This window comes from Lindgomyces ingoldianus (assembly GCF_010093535.1).
Source record: "Lindgomyces ingoldianus strain ATCC 200398 unplaced genomic scaffold BDR25scaffold_1, whole genome shotgun sequence".
NCBI lineage: Eukaryota > Fungi > Ascomycota > Dothideomycetes > Pleosporales > Lindgomycetaceae > Lindgomyces > Lindgomyces ingoldianus.
The window spans coordinates 1,177,733-1,199,361 of NW_022985162.1; the positions used below are offsets into that span (position 1 = coordinate 1,177,733).

At 50.4% G+C, this 21,629-nt stretch overlaps 9 protein-coding genes and 1 non-coding gene across 10 annotated transcripts; 5 read left to right on the top strand and 5 right to left on the bottom strand.

Annotated features, from left to right (window-relative positions):
* Positions 1-229: 229 nt before the first annotated feature.
* On the top strand, positions 230-2,312 carry BDR25DRAFT_308621 (uncharacterized protein; the record flags this gene model as incomplete). The annotated part of the gene is made up of 3 exons (XM_033691024.1): positions 230-914; positions 992-1,801; positions 2,098-2,312. 3 exons carry the CDS (start codon positions 230-232, stop codon positions 2,310-2,312), a joined length of 1,710 nt encoding a protein of 569 aa, XP_033554586.1.
* Positions 2,313-4,898: 2,586 nt separating this feature from the next.
* BDR25DRAFT_3510 (mitochondrial carrier) lies at positions 4,899-6,189 on the bottom strand. Its single transcript, XM_033694797.1, has 2 exons — positions 5,756-6,189; positions 4,899-5,699 (listed from the first exon to the last, which is right to left on the bottom strand). The coding sequence occupies exons 1-2, from the start codon at positions 6,060-6,062 to the stop codon at positions 5,020-5,022; spliced, it is 987 nt and encodes a 328-aa protein (XP_033554587.1). The 5' UTR covers positions 6,063-6,189; the 3' UTR covers positions 4,899-5,019.
* Positions 6,190-6,852: 663 nt separating this feature from the next.
* On the bottom strand, positions 6,853-7,744 carry BDR25DRAFT_320946 (mitochondrial peroxiredoxin-like protein Prx1; the record flags this gene model as incomplete). The annotated part of the gene is made up of 3 exons (XM_033691936.1): positions 6,853-7,296; positions 7,351-7,532; positions 7,582-7,744. 3 exons carry the CDS (start codon positions 7,742-7,744, stop codon positions 6,853-6,855), a joined length of 789 nt encoding a protein of 262 aa, XP_033554588.1.
* A 1,080-nt stretch (positions 7,745-8,824) lies between these two features.
* On the top strand, positions 8,825-10,158 carry BDR25DRAFT_207210 (arginine N-methyltransferas-like protein; the record flags this gene model as incomplete). Its single annotated transcript, XM_033684519.1, has 2 exons — positions 8,825-9,943; positions 9,988-10,158. The coding sequence occupies 2 exons, from the start codon at positions 8,825-8,827 to the stop codon at positions 10,156-10,158; spliced, it is 1,290 nt and encodes a 429-aa protein (XP_033554589.1).
* On the bottom strand, positions 10,104-11,523 carry BDR25DRAFT_299554 (NTF2-like protein). Its single transcript, XM_033689181.1, has one exon. It carries the CDS (start codon positions 11,392-11,394, stop codon positions 10,216-10,218), a length of 1,179 nt encoding a protein of 392 aa, XP_033554590.1. The 5' UTR covers positions 11,395-11,523; the 3' UTR covers positions 10,104-10,215.
* Positions 11,524-13,134: 1,611 nt separating this feature from the next.
* Positions 13,135-13,528, top strand: BDR25DRAFT_308626 (uncharacterized protein; the record flags this gene model as incomplete). Its single annotated transcript, XM_033691025.1, has 2 exons — positions 13,135-13,456; positions 13,506-13,528. The coding sequence occupies 2 exons, from the start codon at positions 13,135-13,137 to the stop codon at positions 13,526-13,528; spliced, it is 345 nt and encodes a 114-aa protein (XP_033554591.1).
* A 60-nt stretch (positions 13,529-13,588) lies between these two features.
* On the bottom strand, positions 13,589-14,177 carry BDR25DRAFT_348069 (uncharacterized protein; the record flags this gene model as incomplete). The annotated part of the gene is made up of 4 exons (XM_033694362.1): positions 13,589-13,733; positions 13,798-13,918; positions 13,944-14,076; positions 14,112-14,177. 4 exons carry the CDS (start codon positions 14,175-14,177, stop codon positions 13,589-13,591), a joined length of 465 nt encoding a protein of 154 aa, XP_033554592.1.
* Positions 14,178-14,422: 245 nt separating this feature from the next.
* Positions 14,423-14,500, top strand: BDR25DRAFT_t3. Its single transcript has one exon. It is a non-coding gene; the product is annotated as a tRNA-Thr (tRNA).
* A 1,587-nt stretch (positions 14,501-16,087) lies between these two features.
* On the top strand, positions 16,088-18,479 carry BDR25DRAFT_3531 (uncharacterized protein). Its single transcript, XM_033695110.1, has 3 exons — positions 16,088-16,322; positions 16,380-17,676; positions 17,724-18,479. Exons 1-3 carry the CDS (start codon positions 16,270-16,272, stop codon positions 18,252-18,254), a joined length of 1,881 nt encoding a protein of 626 aa, XP_033554593.1. The 5' UTR covers positions 16,088-16,269; the 3' UTR covers positions 18,255-18,479.
* Positions 18,288-19,795, bottom strand: BDR25DRAFT_348071 (uncharacterized protein; the record flags this gene model as incomplete). Its single annotated transcript, XM_033694363.1, has 10 exons — positions 18,288-18,323; positions 18,388-18,528; positions 18,570-18,740; positions 18,776-18,937; positions 19,018-19,089; positions 19,117-19,155; positions 19,183-19,195; positions 19,247-19,386; positions 19,411-19,609; positions 19,638-19,795. 10 exons carry the CDS (start codon positions 19,793-19,795, stop codon positions 18,288-18,290), a joined length of 1,131 nt encoding a protein of 376 aa, XP_033554594.1.
* Positions 19,796-21,629: the final 1,834 nt, after the last annotated feature.

Consider the following 21,629-nt stretch of genomic DNA (forward strand, 5'->3'; position numbering starts at 1 on the left):
GCTTCTTCTTACCTGGTATTAGCCAGAGAAAGGGGTGGAAGACATTTCACGTCCCCCATGGTAGTCACGACCTACAGGTTCTGCATTACTATCACCCATTTCCGCCCAACTCCTTACTAGAATGTCAGGAAGTTACGACCTCAAGGACTGCCAAGAAACATGCCGATGGTAGGCCATTTTCCCACCTTTCTCTTCTTCTCCCTCTCTCTCCCTCACTGCACATATCCCCATGCCGACCGTCTACGTGCAATACGGCGTGCTACCGCCAGAAATCCAGTTCGGCACTGGAGAGCAGCTCGAGGTCATACACTACATCATCTTCCAGACCGCTGCTATCTTCTGTCCGCCTCTCTTATTTGTCTTCTGCGGTCTTCCGAACCGCGCTCGCTGGCGAGATATGCGATACAACATAGCCTACACCTCCATGGGGTGGATCCCGGGAGTCTATCATGCCTCACTGTTCCTGCACGACGTCTGGCGTGTTGGGCATCAGTTAGAGCCAAAGACATTCCACCCAAAAGCATCATTGCCTATGCACTCGAAGCCCGAGAGCCTGGAGAAGCCCTCACAGTCCAGCGAGCAGTCGAAGAGTCGGAATACATCACAAACAGGGACAAATGCGACACCGCCCATCTCGATAGCCAGTTGCCCTGCATGTCGCCAGGAGGTGAAGGAGACACCTTCCGACATGGTGCAGTCCCTCGATCCTATACAGGAAGATGAAGGCAACTTCAGCCCTACTCCCGGAGCCTACAGCCTCACGGAAACAAACCTCGCGCGAGTGCCTTCTGGTCGAAACCCTGAGCTTGGAATCCCAAATATTGTCATTGAGCGCAAAGCGACAGCCGATCGATCACCAGAGAGTTCCGAAGATTCTGATACCACGATCCACGCGGGGGGTATTGTGTTTACAGGTAAAGACAATGACTGTGCCCCTACTCCAATACTTCCTATCAATGTAAACGTACATCTGCTTACTCTAATTCCATAGAGCCTCCTCATTCGGCCATGGAAAGCCCCCCATCTATGACAAACAGACTCGCAGTCCCTTCTCGCGGTGGACCACCTCCCACAGCCGGCACGCCCCGAGCATCAATAGAGACGGTTTCTACCAAAGCCACGGGACGATCGTACGGACACCAGCAACATGTGACACATAAGCAACTCCACAGCCGGAATCCACGGGCCAAAAAGCACTTCACGGAAGGTAGCGAGGGCGGCACGGCGGACAAACTTTGTAAACGCCACCAGGCCGAAAAGCACCATTCAAGCATGCAATCACGCCGTTCGGCCACGAGTTTGAGCTCCAACATGTCCATCCGCACCGCTAAGTCATGGTCCTCGGGTCACAGCGTGATATCGATGATCAAGGGGACGGCGCACAAACCGTCATACCTAGAGCATAAGGAGTTCTGTCAGCTGTGCAAGCGCTGTGAGCAATGCTACAGGCAGTTCGTTGATCGCGAGGAAGCCATCATCGCTCACCAGTACAAATCGGTCGATGCAGGCCACAGGAAGGACGGAAGCGGCGATAGTCGTGGGAGCGGCGACCTGGAACCAGAATCTAGAGCGCGACACCATGCGGAACATCACCATGTTGAGGGTTGTCTGTGCGTAGCCTGCACAGCGACGACCGAGCTGCCAGATGACCTCCAGCCGCACGTTATGGGATGCATGTGCCTTAGGTGTAAGCCTAAGCCAATGCCTTGGTTTCCGGAGGAGAAGGTGGTGTCGAAGACACTGGAGAGTCTGGAACACAAACAAGCTTTGTATTCGCGTGGCGCGCCTGGGACTGTGTTTGGTATTTCTGGCTTGCCTATGGGGGGTTATGGCTATTAATGATATATTGCTGTTTTGGAGAACGGGGACTAAAGGATAAGACGGCATGCTAGCTCACAGGGCTTAATTGCGCAGAAGTATCCATTGGGGCTACGAAGTAGTATATCAAGTCCACTTCCTGTAATGTAGAAGTTAACATCTGGTTTCCTTTCACCTTCCCCTAGAGGTTCTCGAATGCGTCTCCATGGTCTACTGCCGAAGCACCTATGATTGTCTTACGGAACTTCCATAGCATCCCACTAACCTTTCTTCCTTCAGTCAGCCATCCTGCCCAAACCAAAGCCCCAAAACACAGCATCTTCAGCGCTAACACGAGTGTCCCAACCAATGTCCCGGGGCCTAGTCTGTCGCCTGCGCGACGAAAGGAGCTCAAGCCTAGGAAGCTGCAGAGAAGAGATGCTGGGATGCTGAGGGGGAGGTTTAGGGTGAGAAAGATGAGGATTCGTGAGAGGGACCAGGAATGGGTGAATTGAATGGCTATCAGGGTGTCTGGGAGGGAGTGTGGCTGGAAATGTGATTGGTAGTGGAGTGGCGATAGGGTCGGGGTGTTAATATTCTTGCCTTTACCCTCGCCCCTCATCCTTCCCTCTGTGTGCTGAGGCTCCAGAGACGAAGACACATTACTAGCAGCCACCCTCCTTACCCAATACACCCACATATACCTCACTTTCCCACACCTAAGGCAGTTATACAAATCCCACAACTCCTTCTCCGTAAATAAATTCTTCATACCCACTCCTCCCCTACTCCTACTCTCCAAATCTAACCCCCTTACATCCCCAGCCTCCTCAAGCTGGAGCAGCAGTCTAGCCGCAGACTCTGAATATCGTTGTCTGTGTCCAAGTCCGCTCTAGAGATTTATACGACCGAGTTTTATGGATTGGAGTTGGCGAGCGGAGAGCTTATGTAGGAGCCAGGGACCTGCGAGGCGGTTGTAGGAGGTGCAGAGATGGGTGGCTAGGAAGTAGTCTTCGAAGTCGAGGATTACGGTTTCTGAGATTCTTGGGCTGTGGACGGTGTGTTTGGTTGTAGTGTTGGGGTTTTTAGCTGCGGATTGAGACTTGGATTTAGACTTAGGCTTAAAGCCACAGTTCGGCGAGGAAGCAGTCATCGTCAGGCTACTCGGCACAACGACCTTCCCGACAATGCGCCTTACACCTTCTTCTCCAGGCTTATTCCTCAGCATCAAAAGAGCCACACTCTCGCTCACTCTGCAACCAGCTGCAGCCGCCGTCGTCGTTCCACTTCCTCCAACTCCCCCATCTGATCAATTGGGCCTTCCGTCCCGGCCAGCTTGGGTTGCTCCACCCTATCCAAGCGCCCTCTCCACCTTCTGGTTTTGCGCTCGTCGAATAACAGTATCATTGCGGTCACCTATTGTTAACCTCAGAATCCCAGAACGAGGCTGAAGGTCGGACTCGCCATCCGAATGGGGAAGGTCTCGTTGCTGTTGAGCAACATACATCCCCATAGGTTCAGCAGGCAGATTCTTGGACCTAGGTTACGTGCGAGGTTTAGGGAATTCCTCGTTCTTTGTGAATGGATATGGGGTTTTGATGAAATGGGATGGTAAGTATAGGGGGCAGGTTGCGGAGTGTTGGTTATTGTTGGAGTTGGATTTGTCGGTATAGTGGGTAAAGTGACGAGGGGATGCGGACAATGGGGGGGGGGGGGAAATGTGTCCGCTTTTGGTTAATCTTCTCCTTTTTCTCTCCCTCTCCCTTTCCCTTCCGAACTGTAAATGCCTAGCTAAGAAAACCAGCGGCGAGTTCGTAGACATAAAATGCAGAGAGACTTGAACTCGGATCGACGCTTTCTAACTCTCGCATCGTCATCGCATGAGCATTCAATATTAAATCCGCTTTTATAGGCCCTGACGTATCCCGCCGATGTTGTGTGCAGCCCTGTAGAATCCCGCTAACAGCGGCAGTAGCAGTGACTGTGGTGTTTCTGAAGTGCGGGAGCCTTGCGGTGGAAGATCTAGCGTCGCTGTCTGTATGGCTCTGCATGCTTTCTCGGAGAGTCCCTCCACCTACAGAGCCGGAGTTGCGCACGATATGGGCGCGTCCTAAACAACGCAAGCTCACGGGCTGTGCTGTCTTACGTCTAGGATGACGGGATGGCGCAGCGTCCGAGGAGAAGCACACAGCGTCGTTTTTGTTGTCAAAATCCACGAGCGTGGGTATTGTGGTCCCAGAATCGTTCCCCGGATTTGACTATACGGGGGCAACGAATCCAAAATCCCTTCTTTCTGTCTCGCTCTACCCCTCTCCCTCTCATGCCTACCTCTACTGCGTTGCGAATAAGCACGCAAGGAATGATCAGTTGCAACATTCGACCAAGCCATGTCGTCGTCGTCATGGATTGAGTGGTGGATCCCTAAGCCCTCGAGTCCGGAAAAACTCGTTTACCGACCTAGTTCGCTCCGTCTCCTCATCTTCCCACTCCGCATCACTACCATATCCCAATCCCATATTCTCATATAGAAAATTCTGCCTTCCACTCCCCCGATGAAGCCCTTCAGCTTCTTCGTCTGCAGACTCCATATCGAGCCAATCCTTCCCCGAAAAAGACCGTATCCACGAAATCGTTCATATCTGGGCGCGGCGATAATGGAGATTTTGGTTTGTGCGATGGTGAAGACATGATGCTTTGGATAGTTGGCGTTCAATCTCGTGCTTGGATCAAAACAGGCTGAATGCAGTTTGCGGTGCGGCGCAGAGAAAGGACTAGTTGTCAGGAGGGTAGAAGATGGGATCAAATTTTAAGTTCGCGGAACGAAAGGCGAAATAACCAAACAAAGGAGATATGGACTCGATATGTAAACAGTTTGAGACTCTATGTTGTAGAATGCAGTTTCCCAAGCCAGGATCAGATGATGCAAATACTAAAATTTGGTTGTTGCATTCCTGAGCAAGAGAGGGGTGGAAGTTTGTGAAGAATGTGACGGAATAAAAGTAGAGACTAAGAAAGGTCGATGAATAGAAATATTCTTATTCGGAGATATACAACAGCCCTCGTCTAGAAGCTGGAATCTCTATTTCGCGGGCCACGATGGGCGGAGACGATGAATTCTAAAATGCCGTGCCAGATCATGATAAACAGAAATATTCATCCAAAACGTAATAATACTTTGATATGCCTCACCCGTTCTCTTACAGACCAATTAGTTGCTCAGATCTACTCTTCATCTCGATCAAACGCCTTAGTCATGGCTTTGTGTGCAAGTTCGACACCCAAGAAGGTTGCTGCGTTTGCCGGAACGGCCCGAGCCATTGCTGGCCCCATACCTGGGAAGAAGGCTTTAATACCTCCACTAGCATGAATGCCTTTGATGGTACCACTGATCGTTGGCCGCCCCTCTGCACTCTGCAACCGTGATTTGACGGTGTCGATTGGAAACACGGGTATCCACATGGCGATACCGGCGGCACCGCCAGCAACCATGACAGCGGAGAGTGAGAGCTGACCTGGCTGCCCTGTAGCCGGGTCCTTCGGAGTGAGTTTTCGCTTGATGATCTCGTACGTAGCAAAGTACGCTGCAGATCCTGGCCCATCTCTAGCAAGTGTCATAGCGGAGCCCCGGAACACAGACCGAATACCGCCCTCTTTGTAAAGCTGCCGTACAACATCAACGCCCCCAGAGTATTTGGGTTTCTCGCCAGGCGCTAGCTGCTTTTGCCCTTGAATTTGGAGGAGCACCTTTACACGCTCGAAAGGAGCCGTGATGAGGGTCATGGGAATGGCACTGAAGAAGCCGGCGGCCGAAATCTGGGCGACTGAATACTGGTTGTTCTGTACCGTAGAGAAGGTAGACACAAGTTGCTTGCCAACATCGTATCCCCAGAACGAAACGGCGACTTAGTCATGGTGAGTATTTGCTTTTTAGCGGTGCTGCCACAGAATCAAAACTCACACATTGGCGTCACTCCCACAAGAGGCGCCTGCACACCAGCATAGAGGCCTCGTGCTAGACCCTCTCTTGCGATTGTTCTCCGGACGACATCCATTGCTCCACTATAGACGCCCTTCTCTGCCGTTTGAAGTCGCACCTTTACTAGATCAAACGGATGTCCGACAACGACTGCACACACTCCACCCACACCGCCGGCGACCAGCGCTCGCAGCGACTGGAGTGTGCTTTTCGAGGCGACCACAACATCCTCCTTTATTCCCTCGGTGGAGTGCAGGGTCTCGGGCTTGAGAAGGTTCTTCGTGGTCATGCTGGGGGTTGGGGGGACGCGGGGTGCGTCAGCCAAGGTCAAGTTGTGCTTTGAAAGGGGAGGAGTCAAATCAAGAAGAGCATTCAAGAAGGAAGGTATAGGAGGAGAGTGAAACAATTCGGCGAAGAATCTGAAGCGTGAAGATTATCGTCCTGCAGGTGAAGGCGTTGATTAACATGTGCGCCGCTCCAGATTTCCGGGCCTTGGCTCACGTCGGCCGTGGATCGGCACTCCTCGCACCTCGGCAAAACCCTGAAGGATCCCCGCCTTATTAAGCCGCCTCTCTCCTCCATCTCCAGATCCCGCATCTTGCGTCGTATTTGTCGCAGCCGGGCGGTGCGAGTGCTGAGGCTCTCAAGCGAGCATCGTGATGCTAATACAGTCAGCTGCACGACGTTGATTTAGACTTTCATCCTTGATACATGTGGGTGGATCTCCGCACAGCACGGTCAAGGACGAGGGTGTGTCCGACTGAGTGGCAGTGGACACAATGCCTCGGTGCGCGATCGCCCGGTCTAACGGCTGACTGCAGGCTGGGGAAACGCCACACTGAGACCCGCCCACTGAGTTCAGAGGCTGTTGGCGGGTACCTGCGAGCATGCTAACCGTCTCGGCTAAGGTTTTTGGCTGCCCGGAGTTGCGGCCGGTGAATCGTGTCTCTACAATGTTCCTGAAAATCATTAAGAGCCACCGCGTCACGATCATATGAAGAAGGGTTGGAGTCCGGGGTGGAAAGCCTCGTCGAGTCATGTGTCTATTTTGCCATGTCCTACAATGTCGTACAAGACGTCTACTTGCCGATGTTAGTAAATCGCAGGTACGGCTTGACTTCCTTAACGTCGCCAAACTTCTTCCTGGCATCTTCTGTTGACACTGATGGTGGTACGATGACATCCTCGCCGGCAGTCCAGTTGATGGGCGTCACCACACCCTTCTTGTCGCCCGTCTGCAGGCTATCAATGACCCGCAGCACCTCGGCTGTATTCCGCCCGGTAGAGGCAGGATACAGCATTACCAATCGTATCTTCTTGCTCGGGTCGATTATGAAGACTGAGCGAATCGTAAACGCAATTCCTTTTCCCTTGATGTTGTCTAAATCATCCTGGGCGATCATGTCGTAAAGGAAGGCGACGTTGCGGTCGGCATCGGCGATAATGGGAAACTGCACATTTGTATTACAGACTTCGTTGATGTCGGACACCCACTGGTCGTGCGACGTGAGGTCGTTCGCGCTCTAAGAAACCCGCATCAGAATGAAGACAGTAGCCATGTAGTAAAAGGATCATACCAGCCCGATCATCTTGACGCCGCGCTTCTCGAACTCATTCTTCAGCTTTGCGAACGCACCCAGCTCTGTTGTGCAAACTGGCGTAAAGTCCGCGGGATGTGAGAAAAGGATCGCCCAGCTGTTGCCGATGAACTCGTGGAAATCGATGTCACCATGTGTAGTCTTCGCCTTGAAATTCGGAGCTGCATGTCAATTAGAATCGTAGAAGAGCCTCAAGTACATAATACTTGCCTACTGATCCAAGGCGGAGACGCGGCTGTTCTGCTGACGTGACAAGGAATCGTCGTAAGAGGGGCGTTGATGGACGTTGAATATTGAGTTTGGGGCGGGCAGCAGAAGCACGCGCAGTGAAGCAGAGAGCTCGAGGAGCAGCACGCGTAAGAATTGAGGCCATTGCGTTGTGACTTCGGGCTCAAATGGACCAGGATGTTGCTGTCTTGAAGGGATTCTCAAACTTCCATATCTGCTGACTAATGACTGGTGGATGGCGTCATCTTGGGCCGGCTGTGCTCGGGCCGAAGCTAGACGCATTTGTCGCTTGTCCCCGAGGTATATGAACGCTAGCGAGGAAGATATCGCGATGATCTACGGGTTGATAGTTTGATTTTCCTTGGAATTGTCTTATTCAACCGTGCTATTTTTAAATTTAGAAGCACTAATCGCAGAGAAAAGGAAGTCTTCATAAATGTCACCTAAAATCAACAGTGACTACCTCGTCGGGCCCGGCATGTTCCCCTGGACAGCTTGCAATATCGGCCCGATGTTGTCGCCTCAACCCCCCTCTTCCTGACCATCCTCGTCCCAAAGCTACACGAGAAGGGCGCGTTTGTACAATAGTTGCATCACTTCAGGATGTGGAGGATTCCAGTGCCTGCTTAGGGTATGTTTTCCTTTTCGTTCCGAGTTTTGGGGCTGAGCTTTGTTTCTGAGCCAGCGCACGTTGGTAACAAAGTAAGCTCCTCTCAATAGACAAAACCTGCAAAGGTTTCGAGGAGCTTTCACCTACTTTGTTAAACAACTCTTCCAGTTACAAGAACAAGCAAGAATAAGAGAACAAAACAGTAAATAGCTTCGTGCAAAGAAAAATGGAATAGCCTTTTTCCTCAATTCTGCTTAATCTTAAGCTTGTTCGCCACTCTACTTGGCTAAGATACTTGGCATTAAAGAAGGTTAAATTTTTGGGATGCGGCTTTCTTTGTCACCCGCGTCATGTTCAATGAAACAGACGCCTGTGGCGAATTCGGGGACGTCAACACAAGTGCCACTCCCGTTATATTGTTCCTCGCCTGAAGTTGAGGTATGCAAATTTATTTAGTCCTGATATGTCAGCTGCACTGTGTAACTTTAGCCCCAAAACAGATTAGGCTGCGGACGACAAGAGAGACGAAGACTTACAACCCCGCTGCAAACATGCCTAATACAACACAGTTAACGCCATTAGAAGTACGTAAATCTCTCGCGTGTGTTGTGCACGATGGACGATCCAGCTTTCCAAGTCGAAACCGACCTGCAAACGCAAAGCTTGCTCCTAGCTGCCGCAAACCACGATGTGCGCGCTCTGCGGGACCTTCTCCGCAATACCTCCGCGAACGTGCAAGACACTGAGACTGGATTCACGCCTCTTCATGCTGCGATTGCGGCTTGCGAACCCAACGAACCTGTGCCCCCACTTGTGCCTTCGAAACAGGTCAACGGACATACAAATGGAGAGACTACCAACGGAGAAATTGCACAAGAAAATAGCGCGGACCAGAGGCAAGAGTTGGAGATGGCAGAGAAGACAATCCGGCTCTTGTTTCTGAACGGAGCAATCTGGAATGACTTAGATAGCAATGGCGAGACGCCAGGCTGTATAGCGCTTAGATTGGGGCTGAAGGAGCTCTATGAACTATGTGTGGATGCCGGCGTGAGGGCGGAATTGTTGCTGAGCCGATTGGATGAGTATCAGCGTTTGGGAGATACCGATTCGGAAGAAGGCGGGGGTGAAGTAGCTGAGGAAACTAATGAAGGGGCTGAGAGAGAGGACCTCAATGTTGAGGAGGGAGGACATACCGCCCAGGAAGCAGCAGACGAATCTACCCAGAACCCGAATTACCTCTCTTCAATTTTGACATTCGACCGTAACAGGATACTTGATAGGTCTGATAACGGTGTAATGATGGAATGGGAGACCACACTCATGCGCCGATCTGCAGAGCTCTTACTTCCTTCAGCTAGCTTACGAGTCTTAAATGTTGGGCATGGGATGGGCATTATCGACAGCATCTTCCAGGATAACAGTCCGAGCTCCCATCACATCATTGAGGCTCATCCAGATATCCTGAAGAGGATCAAAGAGCATGGTTGGTACGATAAACCTGGTGTCGTCGTTCACGAGGGGCGATGGCAGGATGTCTTGCCCGGTTTGGTGGAGAAAGGAGAGCTGTTTGACGCCATCTATTTCGACACCTTCGCCGAAGAATACAAGGCGCTTCGGGAGTTCTTCACTGAATACGTAATCGGATTACTGGATCCAGCAGGAGGTGTGGATAGAGAAGGTGGGAAATTCGGATTCTTCAATGGAATGGGGGCGGATCGGCAGGTCTGCTACGATGTATACAACAAGGAAAGTCAGATTCGCAGCTAAGCAATCTTTAGCTAACAAATGAGCAGATCGTGGAAATGGATCTCTTTGAAGCCGGCTTTGACACGGAATGGGAAACTATCCCAATCCCAAATCTTGACTCTGAAGGCAAATGGGAAGGTGTGAGGAGGAAATATTGGGTTCTTGACAAGTACAAATTGCCGACATGCAGCTTCATTGGCTGAAACAACGCCAGATATCGATCTCAGACACTAACTGACAAGTTACCAAGCAATATTTCTCTAAGCGCCATTTACACTGTTCGTGCCATTCACACCATTCAAGCCCTCCATCAGTCCGTGCTCTTTAAGCAGTCCATTATATCTTGCTTGTCTGGGCTGGACTAGCTGTCTTGCTGCTTCTGCTCCGACTACTGGTAATCGCTTAAGGCCATCCTTTCTCATATTCTCTGGTACGACCTTCGGATCTAGGAGTCCAACCTGAACGAGGATAGAAGCCTGGTCCCAGTACATATGTTCTGATACCAATTTGCCACCCCTCGCCGTCACTACACTGACGACGGCGATCTCGACATGTCTATCTGTCGGCGGTACTCCTGGTAGAATCCAATCTATCTCGTCGGTATGTGTGAACGACACCACCATCTCATCCACAACCTTATCAACACCAATAGTTCTGGAAACCAACCGAATGTCAAAATCCTCCACCAAACTCGGAATGAAGAACTCGCGGTAAAACTCCTCCAATTTCTTCCTCCCCATCCCTCCTTCTAGAGTAGGGAGAATTGTAACGTGTGGGCTCGCTTGCGTCATATTCTTCACCACTGCTAAACTCCCCTGTTCCGGCACGTCAACATCATATTTCCCTCGCCACATTTCCTCCACTATAGTCTCAAGGTCAACATCCCTCTTGAAGCCCCTCCGCACACAGGCCAATGTCCTACTCCACGCAAGATTCGCTTCGACCTCCGAATATTGCTTCGCTGCCGGATCTACAAAACCAGAAGTGCAGTGCTCGTAACGATAGCACTTCCACTCACACGTTTCGGGTGGCGCAGAGATCTGACTCAAACCCGCGATGTGTACAACAATCTGCAACAAACTCGGATACTTGGTTTTCGGATTCGGTAACACGGTCGGATAGTATGCTACCAACGCGCACAGCTTCGGCATCGGTTTAATCGCCGCTTTCAATACCACGCTCGCCGCTTCTCCGTGGCAAATCAGTGCGTAGGTCTCACCTAGTTCTAAGTCATTGTGCAGGGCTTTTAAGGTTCTGAGGTAGCCTTGTTGGTCGTGGGGCGTGTAAGGGAAGTATGTCGCGTCAAATCCTTCCTCTTTCCAATATAATAGAGCCTTTTCCGGTGGATGGGGAGAGGAGGAAGTCAGCCATATGCGCGGAGGCATGGAGTTGAAGGTTAGGAATCCGGAGCCGGACTGGGTAGGATTCGCGATGGACATGATGCGCGATGCTTAACATCAAGGTCTATAAAATATTTCGCAACCGTTAGATACAAGAAGAGAAGCGGGGTGATCGCAGCGGTGTTGCCGCTGCCGAAACTGGCTCCCTTGTAACCAGCGAGAGAAGAGAATTTGGGGTTCTGCGACACGAAGCGGGGAAGCATCACCCTTCTTAATCCCGGCCCAGACTCTCTAAAACTTGGAAAGGTGGGATGAAGCTTACGCACAGGCCGCTCGGTGAGGTTCCGATGAAACTATGTCTGATGACGTCAGTGACATTCACGTGGCGGGGCTTGGAGCGCGTTGCGCCTTCAACTACCACGTGAATGGGGTGATTCTTAACACAGTGTCGCGGGACCCCCTTAAGCTAGACCTAGGTATCTCTCAGCATTTAGCCTACCGATGCCACACCTTGAGCAAGTCGCCTTGAAGCGAAATGAACTATGACAGATACTTCAACCGCTTCCATGCAGGAGCATAACACTCAAAGAGAAGTTTCTGGACCCTGTGGGATATTCTCTCCTTCACCATATCTGAGGAGACGCTCAAGAGCATGAATGGAGATAACCCGCATCCTTCTTGTCATTTCTAGTCTCTTTCGCGACAGTATTCTAAAAACAATGTCCAGAACTTGACAGTACGTGATACTATATTCTGCTTACCGTAAAGAAATATGAGCGAGCTATTTGACGAGGCTATTTTAGAAGATACAAGTGTGCATCAGGAATAAACCTTGTTTTCCAGTATATTTCTTCAATTTTCACAGCTACGATGCCGGAGTATATTTGAAATGTCCATCTTCACTAGTGATTAGAATGGGGAAATTTGGAATCTAACGAAGCGGACTGGGTGGAAGTCTTACAGACTTGACTTATAGTAAGTCGGATTGAATACGAACCCAAACCAGCAGCCTACCCAGTGTCCATATTCCGATTTCCTCAAGGTTTCTTCTACCGGTCTTGAGATTAAAGGGGGGAGCTTTAGTGGGGCGAATACAGCACTTCAAGCCGCATATTACTATTGAACTGCTTGGTCAGGCACTTCCAATTCCAAGGTCGAACCAGTCGGGATTCCCCAATATACGAGCCATGGTAGCTGAAACCTATATGGACGACTCTGCATGTCCTAAGCTAGAACCCATTTTCTCTTACCAATATCTCTGTTTATGTAACATGATTTTGGCGCTGCAATCAACCATATATTAACTGGAGACTAAGCGAGGTAATCTTGCACGTACCGCTCCCTAACTTTGGGAATGTTATGCGATAATCAGGTTTCTCTGTTTAGCTTAGTTCGTCACACTGTGCATTCGTATTTCGCGTTTGTGTACTCTTTTCAGATCGGGAGATTAGGGCTTGTGTTGATTAGATCCAGATCCTTCTCTCCACACTACAAAGCCTTAGCTACACCCCCCGAACAGCCGTATGGCACCACAATGTTTGGCGCATTGCCTTTCCGTCTAGGATCGTTGGTTTTGGTTGGTGGGTTCTTGAAGATGGGTTTCGCTGTTGGGTTGCGGTTTTTTAAAAACTTGCTTGAACTCCAATCTATATGAGCTTGGCTTGAGGGAAGACCATCAGCAGGATGATGATGAAGATCTTGGCAGGAGGTGAAAGAAACTAAGAGTATGAGGTATAAAATCCTCCTGTGAAGCCGTCCAAATATGCCCTCTGAAGCGTTGATATTTAAGGTCCAAACTTCCCTACCTTACGCCAAAACCCAATCATTCCAACCTCCACCATGAAACTTACCACAACAGCCCTCCTCTTCCTCCCTCTAGCCCTCTCCTCCCCAATCACTTCCCCAAACCCCCTCGCCGAAGCATATTCAGCGCTCCAGGTCCGCGACAAATACTGCAACTTCCACCCGACTGTCTCATCAGCCCAAGGTTGCGACGAAGACCGCTGGAACCAGAAGCGCAAGCGCACAGTCCAGGTCGGAGAGCGATTTGGCGTCAGGTGTTGGAGCGAGGGCAAGTGTATCTCGGGGAATTGTAAATGGGATTATATTCCTGGTTGGGATTGTTGGATTAGTGCGCATTGGACTAACGATGGGTGTGAAGGTGAGTTGTATAACTTCCAATGATGAGAGTGAGGGCTAACTGGACCTAGATGGCGTGCCACATCCTTGTTAAATGGAAATGATGGGGATGGCCATAAAAAAAGGAGAGGACAGTGGTAGGTTGATAGAGAATTCATGTGGAGATGGTTGATGGGGGGTGGTTGTGAAGTGCGAAGGATATCATGTCAATTTGATAAAATGAGTATTCGATTGGATTGGCCGCGGATTTAAGTGGGAGATGAATAGGAAAGTAGTAACTGAGCGCTTGACGTCTCAAACTGGACAATCCGATAATAGAAGCCTTTATTGCCATTGCTAAAACAATTATCCTTCTAAAAGAACGTCTGGAGATGATGCGAGAATAAAGTTGTTTCGTTCGATCCTCTCTTTCGAAACATGGAAAGATTTCCTCGCTTGGCACTTTCCTTTCTAAGATCGGTTAGTGAGAGAGATTCGGTTGAAACTTAGTGCATCATGTGAGCAGAAACGATAAGTGCCAAGTTTGTCAATAATAGATGGAGATAAAACTGGGGGCCTCTTGGAGTAGGTATTAGAATGTGGATAGAGTGTGGATTCCTCCGTACGGTAATGGCAGTAGAGTTTTCTGGGCGAAGGTTCGGACTTCGTTCTCAGCCCCTGCCCTCTCCAGGCAGGACGTGTAGTAGCGAACGGTTCTGGTTAAGGGAAATTATAATCGCTTCTGGAGCGGCAAAATTTTGCATCATATTATTTTCTCCAGTATGTCTAGGTCATATTTATTCTGTCGATGACGCGATGTCTCGGTGGAGTTCTGGGTAGAGCGGTGAGTAGTCTGGTTGGCTCAAGATCCGAAGCCCCGCTTATTGTCTCCGGGAAATCTTCTTTTAGATGTTTGAGAGCTATGTTCAATTTGAACTATATACGGCTATATAGGTAAAAATAAAAGCCCCAAAGTTAATTCATGTTGTAATGGCGGTGGAAATTTCCAGCCCGCTTGGCTCAGTGGTAGAGCGTATCACTAGTAGCCGCTATGATAAGGTCATCAGTTCGATTCTGATAGTGGGCATGTCTTTTTGTTGTTTATTGGCATCCTTCAGACCTCTCACGAGTGGCGATGTTGTTGTGTTTGTGATGTAAAGGTTGACATATTTTTTGGGGGGAGTTTTGCAAATTGAGTGCCGAGCTTAGCACCACCCCATGCTTTTTTAAGGTTCTGCAGAATCGAGAACTGTTTCGGCGTGCAATGCGAAATATAATTTTAATATACATGTTTCATAAGCATGCAACACTGGGAGAAGACCATTGTTACAGTCTCCCACGGCACTGGTCTTCTCGCCCCTTGACAAAAGATACATCCTCCTATTCTAGTAGCGTCCTCAGTCCAGCATTGAGTTGAGCAAGATGAAAGCGGTCTTTGCATTCTGTCTTCGTCAATGATTGAAGTCTGGAGTCAGTAGCAGTTCTGTACATTCCACTCTGATCGATTCGAAGTTCTAATGACGAGACCATCCAACCACTTCAAAACGAGAGGTCTCTTGAGAGGAACCAGCTTGGATGGAATTAGGGAATACTTGCTTCAGTCGCGGTTATCGATCAACGAACAACAATGAAGATTTATCAAAGGTAGCCTCTGCAGCGCTCGTCATTGTTGAAATTGCGACTCGACGTTCCTCTAGTTCAAATTTAAAAGCAGCTCCAGCGCTGGCCAGGCGGCCAACAGCTCTCTCCCTTCGCGCGGCCTATGTCACTCTGACTCCTGCGCACAAATTAACAGAGTTATTAATGACGGAACGCACAATTCCCAAGTCGGTTTTCACGCTCCTTTCGCCGCTTGTCGATGCAGAGGCTGAGTCTGAAAAGGCCCGGGAGATGCGTGGAATGCGAGATTATCGTGGAGAAATGGCTGGTGCATTGTATCAGCCACCTCGTACTCTCCCGAACCATGAGATGAAGTCATTTTTTGCATAAGCCAGCTTTCACAATGTTCCGAGAAGCTGCAGCTCGCGCCCGGGGAATGGGCGATAGCTTCGATAAGGGGGATAAGAGCAAGATTTTCGAGGAAGGCTGAGGGGTGGTGGTGTCGATGAACTTGCGCAAGGCAAACACCACACGAATCAAAATAGAACGAGGTCATCACCGTACCGGGAAATTAAATTGCTTGACCAATCAAACCGGCGCTGTGCCTGAGGCCAAGCAGCGGCTAGGGGTGTTGGTGAAATGATGAATCGGCCCACGGGCCAGCAGTGGGCGCTTGGCCCTGCAGGCACACGAAGAAACGGCCCAGCTGGTTTCCTGTCCGCTGCTCTCACCACTCTCACCCATCTTCACTCCTCCTCGCCGCTCTCCCCCAATTGCTTCAATTTGCCCTACTCGCGACCAGGCTGTCGTTCGTCCTTCGTTCATCGACTGCAGCCGTCGCCATTCACTCTTTTTTCACCCACCTAATTCACTCTTTTCTGTTTAGTGCCTAGTACACACCATATCAACATACTCCGACCGAGTCGCGTGAAGCCAGAGCCTGCTTCTAGAGCTACCTACATTTCTTGCAGCAAATCGCAACATCGGCCTCCCTCGATCAACATCATCACCAGCCTTATATATATTCTTCTGTCGCTTTCGATTGTTCACCACCAGAATAATACGATAATCGAATAACATTATTCAATCGAAGCAACAAATTGAATTCAGACGAACTAAGGCAGTCACATCTTGGAAGTCGAACGCGCCTGCTTTGAGTCGCTCTTAATCTCGTCGCAACGCGACACATAAGCTCGACAACCGCACTCTATCTGTTTGGCGAGGTTTCGAGTAGCAATTCTCGATTTGGAAGGAACGATGCCTCACCATGGAGGAGCGCACTTGGTGCGACGGCAGCACCATCGCCATGAGCATGTGGATCCCAACCCACAACAACAGCCAGAACAGCCTCCTAACACGCGAAATAGGAACCAGAACAACAATGTCGCGACCGTCGTCTCCGTTGTAATCAAGACCATGCCAAAGACCTTTTCAGGTGATGCCGTATGGGTTACCCAGGCCCCAGCAACTCTTGTTGGTGTGCCTGTGCAAGTTTCCACCGCAAACGACGCAAAGCCTACGTCCAAGGCCAAGTCAGGTGGAACTTCCGAGAAGGCAACTGCTACGAAGAAATCCTCCGACGCAAAAGAGACTGAGACGTCCTCACCAACTCACGTCGCATCGACGCTAATGGTCGCTACTTCGTCTCCAATCTTGTCTAGTGCTACAGCAGCAGCAATTGCTGCTACTACTTCCCCTTCGGCTACGTCAACCGCAGAGGCTGCAAAGAGCACTGGTATGTCTGGTGGTGCCAAGGCCGGTCTTGCATTGGGTCTTCTCCTGGGAATCGCTGGTATCCTTGGTCTTGTCCTTTTCATGTACCACCGCAAGAAAAAGGCCCTTGCCCAAAAGAAGGTGGAGGATGAAAAGGTTGCCATGCAAAACGCTCCCCCGCCTCCAGTCGTAGTTGCTCCCAGTATCCGAACGCAGAGAACTTTGTCAACCGCACCTCGTCTCAGCCTTCGGCCGGTCACCCAATTCTCCCCTACTTATGAAGAGAACCGCAAGAGTGGTGGAAACTTGTTGAACGTTGCGGCTGCTGCAGCACCTCCTCCTCAATCCCGTCAACACACCCCATCACCGAATGATCAGCCAGCTAGCCCTTGGGAACGACCTGGGGCGGCAAATGCCGGTGCGCCTCCAACCGATCCCTTCCTTGACCCGCAGCCTCAACAGAGATCTCCGAGCCCTCCACAGAACCCCTTTGGTAACCACGCTGCAACTGAGACTCCTCAAGCGACCGCTCCTAGCACTCCCCAATCTGCCAATTACGCTCCTGGTCCCAGCGGTCATCTGAATGATTTCGGCAACCCTGCTCCAGCCATTGCTGCCGCAGAGGCCGCTCCCACAGCTGCGCCCATTGCCATGGCCGCTGTTCCTGTTGTGCGTAGGGAAGTTCCACCTCCCCCGAGCATCAAGTCAGAATCCGGCGTAATTCCACCTAGCCCATCTTGGACAGAAGATATTCCTGCTTCCCCTGGCCCAGCTCCCACCGGCCCTCCCCCAGTCGCTGTCGCCGGTGGATCTCCTAATGGTCCCGCCCTTGCCCCTGCCCCTAACAATGTTCACCGCGTCCAACTTGACTTCAAGCCCTCTATGCAGGACGAACTTGAACTTCGTGGTGGTCAGTTGGTTCGCATGCTACATGAGTACGATGACGGCTGGGTAAGTTCTGGATCCTCTTCGTCGATATTACAACTGACTCCGTCTAGGCTCTCTGTATTCGCATGGATCGTTCACAACAGGGTGTCGTCCCTCGTACATGTCTTTCCAAACACCCCGTCAAGCCTCGCACCGGACCACCCCGACAACAAGGGCCTCCTCGCCCTCGAGGTCCTCCTATGGGTCCTGGTGTTCCCCAGCCACGCCCGCTCTCCCCCGCCAGTGGTCGCAGCTCACCTCACCCACCTTCCCTCTCACCTGCCAATGGTCGCATGTCCCCAGGCCCTCGCTCGATGAGCCCAGGACCACGCCCAATATCTCCTAACATAGGACCTGGAGGGCGTGCACGATCCAACAGTAACGCCCCCTATGCCGGCCCACCTCGCTCAATGTCTCCCGGCCCCTATGGCGGCGGTCCCCAGCAGCACATGCCCCCCCCGCAAATGGGCCGCCCACGATCAAATTCTGCAAGTCAGGTTATGGCACGACGAGCAAGTCCGCCTGGCCCGAGCCCCATGAATCCTAATGCCAACGCTCCAATTATTCCAGCCCGGAAGCCGCTTCCCGGCCAGGCGCTATAATATTTATGAGGAATGGGTCATGGCACATTTTTCCTATGTCGCTTGAATTTTCTGGTTTACATGGTTGGCCTGTGATGTGTTTTTTGGGATTGCAAGGTTAATGCCCTACTTACTCTCCTTACTACCCCCTAACTTTCGATTCTTGAGGGTCTGCTGGATGCATCTTAAGACAAACCCACCCACCAGACGTGGCAATATCCTGTGGATTTGCGTTCTTCCATTCCGGCACTTCTTCGCTTCTTTTTGGATTTTTGTTTATACCCAAACCCTGGGCCTACACTTAGCTGGCGTCTGCCATCCTCGTGCACCTAGCACTGAGGGCAGCTGAGAGCTAAGGGCACGTCTTGGTATTCTTTTTAGAGGTCGATAATGTTTGAAGCAATGTATCTTATATGGCGGAACTCTGGAAGCTGTTTCCGCACCTGTCCGCTGGGAGGGTCGGGATGATTTTAAGGAGATCGATGGATTGGCTGACTGGTTGAAAATCTAGAGATGGAGACGAAGGACTTTCTAGGCTTGACAAGATGTACGTCATCCCGTTTGGCAGTGGTCTGAGGGTTGTTGCTGGACTCTTGGGATGATGGCTCTTGGTTAGGTAGTGAATGGAAGAAGATGTTTGTCATATCCCTGCGTTCCTGGACTGTTTGGTGCCCTTTGTATTGTTCTCCATGACGGTATCCTCGCTACTGTGCTCCCCACCAGGCGGTGGTATTTAATCATGGGATGGGCCGCAAAGGTGGTGAAACACTAGCTGTCCCTGGACGGAATCCTGGTTTTCGGCCCTCATTGACGAAGAACGGTATTTGCCCGCAAGTTCGTGGAAGCCTGTCAAGGGCTAAGGGTGATTCTGAATCCTTGAGACCCTGCTCTTCGTTTGCCATTTATTCAAACCCCTTCCGCTCTATCTGATTCTGCATCTTATGAGGACAGCGCCAATTTGGCTAATGCACTGTCAATTCCTTTAGGGTTCTCTAAGGCGATCGCCCCGACACTGTGGCGCATCTCCTTTCCCCATCATGAAGTGGACCCAGATCCATAAAGGTGTCCTATGATAAAAGTAACAGGTCTTCTGGATGAAATAGGCCTTTCTGGATACGTCGCCGTTCGTGCGTCGCTCACCAGCAGCAACATACTAGTCGGCAGATGGGGGGTCAACGGTGAGATTCAATGACCATAACTCTGAAAGCAAGGTGTTGAGGCATGCAGGGTAGTTGGTCAGTTTACCGTTACGACCATGCGTAACTGTCCAATACAGTGATCTCATAGAAGATTGAACGCCTTTTTCTCCTAAAACTGTTCGGTTTTCAGTCCAGTGAGCATGTAAACTAACACGATGGGTCGATTTCTTCCCAGGTCTCCCTCGTGTGTCGCTCCAAAGCGCACCCAGTAGCGCGCCATGTGCCCGGAGGGTGCGACTGTGCAAGCCGCACTTTGCCCAGTCTCATTAGGGAACCTCCCACAATACCTCTGATATTTCTCCGCCTATAAAGATGGATGTTGTTTCGATTATCCAAGCAGACGAAAACACTTATCACCGACATATGCCAAGGGAGCGAATGGGAAAGGTATGGCTGGATTATGACACTTTTTTAACCTCTCCTCTCTCCATCAGTAGCGCACCTCCATTCAATCCCCCACTCATTGGGCTCTATTAAAAAACAGCTTAGTATTGTATTGCAGATTAGAGCTTTAAAATTTGCGGGTTCCGACACTGGTGTTCCTTTGCCAGGAAACTTTATAACTACACAAGCCAGTCTATATGTCAACCTCTCTAATAGAGTCAGAGGAACTCTCTTGAATCTTGTAAGCAACAACCAGACTCAACCAAGCCAGTCGCATTCGACGCCACTCACTAAGATGACCTTTTAAATAGCCATCCCCTCGAAACGCTTTGGCTCTCACTTTGTTAATCCAACTGCATTCCATCTCCTAGCCTCGGACAATGTCTCTCGTAAAGATAATATGGAACAAGATTTACAATTCAGTCGGCTTTTATGACGCCTTGACCTACAGTCACTACCTCGCTTCACGCTAGGGCTCCTCGCATCAGCTGTGCAATATATGACGAGAAATCTTGCATTAATCTGAAGGGCGGTTCAATGCTGACATGTTGGAATGTTAACGAACGGTAAGTATGGTCACCAAGTGGTTCAACTCTCGTGTAATTGTACAAAGGTACAGCGGCGATCATGATTCCTAACACCCCGGACTGGTTAAAGCGAGCCTTATTTAGTCTCATAGGTGTATCAGTCAAGGCCACCTTTTCAAACATTAGCTTCAGTGGAAGTGTCACATTGTTCACAGATTGCATTGGAAGGAATACAGGCTTCAGTGGGCGAAGGTGCAGCCTCAGGGTAAGCCCGAGTCATTAAACAAGGCTGTCACATCCTCGGACTGACCTGCTGTCGAATGCGGAGTTTCGCGTTAGTCTTCGAGGCCACATACTTTCAATGCTCAGAAACTTCGAGATCTAAAGACTGTTGAAAGCATCAGCAGGATACGTATTCTACTCCGCAAGGATGGAGAGCAAATGACACTTAACAAAAATGTGTATTTCTTATGATGGTATTTAACACCCAGTCTTCCAGCTTGTACGACTAGCTCCAAGGCCGAGCAGCTTCGGTACATATCAGCTTCCCTGGCCATAGAGCAGTGTCCAATTGCCACCTTCTCTTCCTTCCCTTCATGTTCGATCTTCAGCAGACTAGATGATTCGCCGCATCGATCGTAATCCGAACGGCCAACAGCTATTAGATACTCCAGCCCTACCGGACGAATTGCCTGCTAGAGGAATGCTCGGAATGTGGATACTTGAAGCCCCCGATCGCGCTTCAGAATCTTGCGTCTCACTCAATATGCATCGGCATCCCGGATGTTGGCGGTTCGTCCGGAGCCCAAGCCAGGAGGCCGCGCAACAAATTCAGCTGAGCCGGCCTACCGCGCATACGCACCACCAGTGGCTGTGAAATAGCCTCGCCAGGGGCTTACCCTGGGCCAATTATGTGCCCGTCCTCTCGGGCATTCAAGGCACTATCATGAACGGACTGTCCGCAGTTTGGTGATGTGGCCCGTGCAAGGCACTCCATGGTCCGTGCATGGAATTGGCTGGAATACCGAATACGATACTTGTATTTATAAGCTGATTCCTAACAACCAGAGGTACCAAGTTCATACTTAATCATGAAAACTCCAAACTGTCAGCTTACAAGGAGCGCGTTCGCATCTGGACCCTTAGAAAGGTAGGCTTTAAGCAGAAGGAGATGTCTCAGAAGCTTAGGATACCTCTGTCCACAGTCTCTAATTGTCTCAAAGGCGAACAGAGGAGAAGTTCCTACTAGACTGCTGCATACTAAAATGTAAAGGCTTCTTATCTTA